Genomic DNA, 7,416 nt, shown 5'->3' with positions numbered 1-7,416 from the left:
CGCTCTTGACCAATCGGGATCGAGTCAATGATGCACGAATGACGCTCTCTAACATAAACAGTTGTTGCAGGCAACCAATCATCAACCCAACGTTCTTCCTTAGACATTTCCTCATGCATTCTTGGTATGCGCTTGTTCCCTTTAGCCTCTGACCTCACGCTTATTCTTATCGCCTTCGACTCCGGCAGAAAAGAACATTAGCAATTCTCGTCATTCAGTTGCGGCCAGTGCAAAATTACCGAAGGACATAAAATGTGTTCGTCGCGCTCAAAACTTGTGTTTCTCTTTCTTTTCTTCGTTTGCGTGACCTCTTCGGCTTCTGATCCTAGTTCAGAAGGTAAGCGAGTAAATTTTGAGCTGGTAAATTTGTTAGCTATAAAGTAAAGTGTGTCACGTCGCACTGGTGCTACAAATGCATACGACTTTCTAGTCTGTATTTTTATCTGTTATTCTCGCCGTCGCGCAAAGGGCTTATATACAAAAAAGGTGTTAAATATGTTTGTTTTTTCAATTTTTATTCTGGAAAATCCGATGGCATTTTTTGCTCATAAAATGAGCATTGAACGCAATAGTGAAAGAATTTTATTTCTTTTTTTTTAAGTCTTTTTTTACACCTTGACATGTTAGTCATGTTTAATAAAATGATATAAAGAAATTCCCTATTTTAATAAGATGACGGCTAGAGTTCCGTTTTGTTGTAAAATGTCTAATTTTAAAGCATTCCATACTAAAAACGAACATTTTTAGAATCCGTTCTTGTGAAAAATTTTATCGTATGGACAGTATTGTCTACTTTTCATGAAACAATTGAGGTGTGCTATTTTTCACGTATTTTTAACGTAGTGTAGAAGAAAACTTTATGTTCTCGGCATTTCTCAGAAAAAATTACAATATCACTTATAAAAAAAGGTAAGAACTTTAATTCTCAAGAAAATAAAATCCCGTTACATAGTGTAACCCTACAAATTGTATGTGCGAGGGGGTCCAGCCGCCAGACGCAGTGATAACTAGATGGAGAAATTTGTTAGGACTTAGTTTAATTGGAGGATATTTCGCGATAAGTTTACAGTTTTCTACATATTTACACATTCCATGCAAGTCTTGTTGTTTCAATTTTTCAATGTGCACATTACGACTTTATTCACAAGATAAATACACATTATGACCTCATCGAATGCACCAGCGAGCCAGAATCTTGTCCCGGGAAGCGGGCGGCTTTAAAGAAATACTTTCTAATTTTCAAATAATAAATTTGTATATCACTGCTTGATAAAGCTATTAAGTGGAGTGAGTCACGTCGCAGCGGTGTCACCAATGCATGCGAGTTAGAAGTTAGAATCTCCGATAATTTATTTTTTTGATACTCCCCGGACTATTTCTTCGATTAAATGTGTTGATATTCATGTTCTTTAGTATAAACACAAATAATTGGAAAGATTTTGTCTTTCTACTCACAAAAATTTGGTAGATGTGATTATTGAACAGCTTTTTTTTTATTTCAGCCCACCGTGCGTTGCATTGATATGATTTTAAAATCTAATGAAAGAAAAATACTTTGATAAAATCTCAGATTAGTATTATATTACAGAAATATAAACGAAATCTAGACATAAAATTTCCAAAGGAATGTGTTCTTCAGAATTTACTCTAGTTTCAAGGAAAATTAACTGCCATGTATACCTGATAAATTACCTTGTAGGTGGGTACATAAGAAAATGGGTGAATCTCAGTGACAACTGTCATGTATCGAAACTGAAGATAGGGTCAAGAGAATCTGTCAGCTCACTTTGAAAGTTTCTCTGAGGTGCGCGTCTTTTAAGAACAGGAGATCTCATCGTTATGAATTATGAATGAACGTGGTCCCTTTGGCTAATGAGAGAGTAGAACTAAACCCATGCTACTTGCCTACCCACCCTACCTTTCTTCAGAGAAGACGCCAAAATGATCATACATACAGCTTCTATGGCTGCCTTTACGCCAAACAATGAACAGGGTTTCATGAGAACCCCCCAAGTAGTAGAGGAGGGTCTATTTGGAATTACCCAGCTGTCAGTCTTAAGCCCAGGGGCGGTTTGGGGTGATTGGGGGCCCTCCTTGCCAGGGGCTCTCCTTACCGGGGTCCTCCCCCCCGGAAAATGTAGGGAATGACATGCCCGGCAATGGATTTTGATGCTATTATGGCTATTCAATAATTAGATCAGAGTTAATGAAAAATGGAAATTTCGCAACAAAAATACTATGAAAAGTGAGACTTTCTCAGCTCATAAAATTTTAAAATGTATTATGGTTTCATTATCCACTACGTGAATTTGTTCTTTGAGAATACACTGAAATCTAAAAGCAATCTCTTAAATAACCTGTTCGAATGACCCTCTAAAAAAAGCATCGGGTACTTTTCTATCTTCCAACACCATTATTTATTTTTTATTTAATCTTTTAACAGTATATTGTAAATAAAGAAACAGGCGAAAACGTAGAATTATATAATTGCAAAAAACCTTAGGTTCAAGTCATCTGAGTATTTATTTCTTACACCTTTCACATACGCTTCGAGATGGACGCGAGCGTTGTGGGGGCCCCCTAAGGCCCTCGACTATTGCCGACCAGCCGCCAGACCACCCCTGCTTAATAAATTTTCGCAAAGCCGACCAAAGAGGGAGCAAAGAAAGAGAGGGCCAAGACATTGTCGTTGAAGACCAATGCTGCCGCTCAAGTAATTCAGAATTTATTCACTCCGTGAAAGGGGAAAGTAATGAAAGGATAACGTCTTGATTTTTCTCCAGACGATTTGGTTCTCTTATGCAGATGGTAGGGACAACTGGAATAGGGTTCTTTGTTATGTAGAAGTTACATACCCGCAGTAGGTGCCCAAGTGCAGCAGAGATAGAATCGGTAGAAGTGGAATAGGCCTGCTGTTTCTCATAGGCTGTTGCTCAGGCGGAGGAGTGTGCCAAAATATCTCATCTTATTATTGTATCTTCGAGTCTGTCGTGGATGGATCGGCGGCGCCGCGCTTCCACAGCGAGCAGCTTTTCTGCATTCGCGCGTGTGCAAATACCTTCGCGATTTACGGAAGGCGACCTTTTTCAAATGTTTTGAACCTTTTTTGATCACGAATTTAACCATAAATTTTAAGAATTTGTTTGGGTTTTTTCTCATTACCCGCCCCCTTACGCAACAATGCATAATTTCCACTTAGGCCCCGGGTACGATACGAGCGGCGAGCGGCGGGCGGCGAGCGGTAAGCGGCGTGAGCGGCGCCGCTCTGATATCGGTCCTCATTTAGTTGCGTGTAAATCTATCGAGGGTGGGTACGATACGTTTGAGCGGCGAGCGGCAGTGAGCGGCGCCGCCCAGTGCCGCTCATGGTTCCAAGTCCAGACCGATTTCTTTCCCACTGCCGCTCAGTAGATTCATCCTTCAGTGTAGTTGAAAATGTAAGCGGAGAAACATCGAAGTAGTGAGAATACGGCCAAACAAAGTACGACTGAAGTTAGAAGAGGTGAGAAATCTGAGCGGTTAGAAAATTGCCGCTCGTATTGTGGACACCGCTACCGCTCACGTGCCGCTCAGGTTGCCGCACGACGCTCGCCGCTTGCCGCTCACCGCTTGCCGCTCGCCGCCCGCCGCTCGTACCGTACCCGAGGCCCTCCAACGCACGATACGAATTTTTTTCTTCCTGTGTTGCGGTGTTGCCTACATATAGGTAACGTATCTACTCGTCGGAAAAGTCGTTGAGCCGCAATGCGTCTGCTCCCAATCATTTCGGATTATTTTTCTTCTACTGTACAAAATAACTACATCAGGGACCATTATTTTCCCATTAATTTGAAAACCTAAACAAGTGTCTACTTCGTCATTTTATGGAACGAATGATTAGATTATTATTCCATCATTCTCCATCGTAATTGTTTGTTTCACCTTTATTTCAGAGAGCAATTGCCGGAAATATATTTCCTCAGGCTTTAATTATGGCCACTTCTTTGGAGTTTATGATGAAGATGACTTGATAGATGAAGACTATGGCGAAGAACTTTTACTTAAATTCCGAGTGAAAACACCCAGCGATGCTCACATCAAATTCAGTGAAAAACCCTTTCCAAAAAAAGATGAACCTGCATATGAGGTAGTAAGAGCTGTGTTGTTAAGCATGTCGATATTATATAATTTAACCCTTCTATATTTAAAGAGTACAGTTGTCAAATTCAGATTTATTTTCAGGGTTAGATCAAAAGGCATGTTAGCCACAATGGGTTTTCAAATAAAGTTATACTTGTGATTTTGTAATCATAGATATTATTAGTTCAAGGATTTTTTCTCATTAATCCATTTCTCTGTATTTCCTGTGTGTATTTACCATTTTTGTTATCAGAGCAGGTGGTGCCATATCATTTCCATCACTCATGCAAAACTTTTTCTGGCCAGCAAAATTCAGAATATCATCCAAATCTGCTGCTACTGACGTAAATTCACATCAGTTGAAATTAATTTGACCAAATCTATTGTAAGGGTTGCCCCTGCTATTTCCCCTTCCTTCAGCTATCTTTCATCCTTTACCTACAGTCTCCTACCTAACTCTGAGGAAAATTTAGTACTGTGAGTGTTTTTTACATCTTTTTTTGTGACCTGTGATTCTTCCCAACCTGGGGTATTTTTATGTTATATATTGTAATAGATCACGGGTCTATTATAATAATATCGTGGAAGTTCTGCGGCGCGCGTTCGCGATAAAGGTATCTAAATACTGGGGATGGATTGACCTCAGCGCAGAGCACAGCACAAGATAGAAACGACCTCTTACAGAATGATCGGGTTTACACATTTATTTTCAGAATTGACCGTACAAAAACAAAAATCAAAGAAATACCCTTTCTTAGTTCAAATGAGGGATGAATGATTTGACTTTTATGGTGATACATAAATGAAAAAAAAATGAATCAAAAAGACGAAGAACACTACCCCACCAAAATTACCTAATTCTAATACAAAAAAAATCAATAGGATGAATGATGAATTTACAAATGCCAAAGAATGTACAGGCTCCTCGTCCAGTTGTGCGAAATGTCCAGCACAATCGCTTTGAATATGCAAACCTCGTGGACGGGAGATTAGTGATACAACTTTTCTTTTTGAATGTTGAAAAAAACTTGGCAAAAGGTTGCGTGATATTGTTCCACAAATCACTAATTTCGAGTGAACAGCACTCGGGGTCTCTTCTTGAGGAATTATGTTGGGTCGAGCAGGGAAAGTGGATAATGCACTATCCGGGGAGATGGGTTTGAGTATTTTACCGCGTCAATGGTGTGGTTCTCTGTCGAATCACCGTCTCGGCCGTTGAGCCCAACAGGCTTCTCTCCGCCTGCGGCTTCGAAGAACACCGGGCGATTCCCACGGTGAGTCGCGTACTCCGACTGACTCCTTATCTCCCGTTGACTCTCGCTCTTTGTGCGCTGGCCTTATCTCGGCTCGGAAGGTCTCTCTGCTTCCTCGCACTTCCAAACACAAATTATCCTCCCGTCTCCTCGTGAACACCCGTTATATAGCGGCGTTCACGTGACATACCAAAAAAAATGACACTCGAAAAACCCTTGAACTTGATGGGGACGCCGCTCTAACAGTGCTGTGCCCGCTAAATTTAAATGAGCGATGGCTCAAACCTGGAACCGACCGCAATGAAAACATAGGAAAAACGACGGTGTAAGTCGTACCGTCACAATATATATATAATATAAATGAACTTCTTCTTGCCCTAGGGTTGGCACATAGAAAAATTTAGCGATGTAGATAAATGAAAAATAAAAGTAGGGCACTTGCGGGGAAAGGTTGTCTCAAATTTTCGATGGGACGCCGCCCATCTTTCTCAAGTGAGAAGAGGAGGAAAAGTGAGGGTAGAGGGAATGATGCAAAGCAGAGGGTAAAGATGGAGGGAGGAAAAACGGTTGGCGGGAATTGGTTGTGTTCTAGTGGGCGCGGTTGATTCCTGGTCCAGAAAACACACGGAAAGCCCATATGCATGCCTGCTGCAAGTCCTTCAGCTCTAGGGGGGTGGTAGACGGGGGGAGGGAGGCCAATATTCCCGCTTTATAGCACTGGTCAAACAGAGCTTTGTGGGAGGAAGCATGAACGGCGACTGGAAGGGAAGCAGAAACAGAAGAAACGCTATTGCACGAAGAGCGATGCCTGTTCATTCGGTTGCACAGGAGAGTGGTGGATAAGCCGATATAAAAAGCCGACACTGAGGGGAGAGGGAAGGCAAGGAACTCCTCCTCAATATCCATGTTAAACTTACACTTCAAACATACCTGTGTTCTCTGTAATTTTAGAAAACTGATCAAATGGCAAACCTTTTGTGAAGATGTCTGCCTTCTGGTTTTCTGAGGATATATACACTACATCAATGACATTGGTTTTAACTAGGTCCTTAATGAAATTATTCTTAACATCAATATGTTTTAGTCTTTTCTGATCCCAGCATAACAGAGAAGATATACATGACTGATTATCTTCAAAGAGTTTTGCATGGAGTGGCACTTCAATGTGCATTTCAAGTATCAATTGTTTGAGCCAAAGAAATTTGTCTGCTGCTGAGGCCATAGATATAAACTCAGCTTCAGTGGAAGACAAAGCTACGCTTCTTTGTTTTCTGGATGCCCAAATCACTGTGTTGCCATAAACTTCAAACATGTACCCAGAAACAGATTTTCAGATCTGCATCTGCATAACCTATGATTGGAGTTTCGCTGTTACGTTAAATCCACAATCCCCAACCTTTAGTCCCTTGAATATATCTGAGCACTCCCTTCAGTCCTTCCCACTGAGCTTCAGTAGCATTACATACATTGAAATTGTCCATAGAAATTCACGACCACACAAATGTCTGACCTTTGGAGCCAGACAGGCATGCATTAACCCTCCAATTAATTCCCTATATGGCTTCTTTCCAATAATAGTTGGTTTTGACACAAAATCTGACTTTACCAGTAAAGGGGTTTGCTTAGGTTTGGAGGAATCAAGCTTAAATTTATGCAATAGTTTTTTAAGATATCCTGTCTGACTTAAAAACATTGAATCCCCTCTGCGTTCGATTTTAATTTCCATAAAAAATACTTCAATTCACCAAAATCCCTCATCTTGAATTCATTCATCAATTTCTCTTTTACATCAGTCAGTACCTGAAAATCATTACTTGAGATTACAAAATCATCAACGTATAACAACAGATGCATGGTAAAATTGCGCTCAATTCTCACATGCAAACATCTGTCAGATTGACACTGAGCAAAACCAAATGTTTTTACAAAACCATCAAATTTAGCATTCCATTCTTTAGGGGCTGGCTTTAAACCATATATGTAATGTCTTTTTCAGAACGTAGGTTTCTGCGGCGATGGTTTGATCTCTGCATTTCTTCCGGGT

The 7,416-nt window shown here is 40.5% G+C and overlaps 1 protein-coding gene across 3 annotated transcripts in view; it reads left to right on the top strand.

Moving 5' to 3' along the window:
* Window positions 1-201: 201 nt before the first annotated feature.
* The window catches only part of LOC124153340 (neuronal acetylcholine receptor subunit alpha-2-like), a 32,490-nt gene continuing 25,275 nt past the window's right edge, over window positions 202-7,416 (top strand). For 2 of the 3 annotated variants that reach the window (XM_046526447.1, XM_046526446.1), the window contains exons 1-2: window positions 202-337; window positions 3,933-4,126. In XM_046526447.1, coding sequence (XP_046382403.1) covers window positions 253-337; window positions 3,933-4,126 — 279 coding nt within the window. In that variant the 5' untranslated portion in view covers window positions 202-252. The remainder of the gene's footprint in view (window positions 338-3,932; window positions 4,127-7,416) is intronic. The other variant, XM_046526445.1, reaches the window with a different exon arrangement.

This window comes from Ischnura elegans, chromosome 2, assembly GCF_921293095.1.
Source record: "Ischnura elegans chromosome 2, ioIscEleg1.1, whole genome shotgun sequence".
In the NCBI taxonomy this organism is placed as follows: Eukaryota; Metazoa; Arthropoda; class Insecta; order Odonata; family Coenagrionidae; genus Ischnura; species Ischnura elegans.
This window is presented reverse-complemented; position numbering and strand designations above follow the sequence as displayed.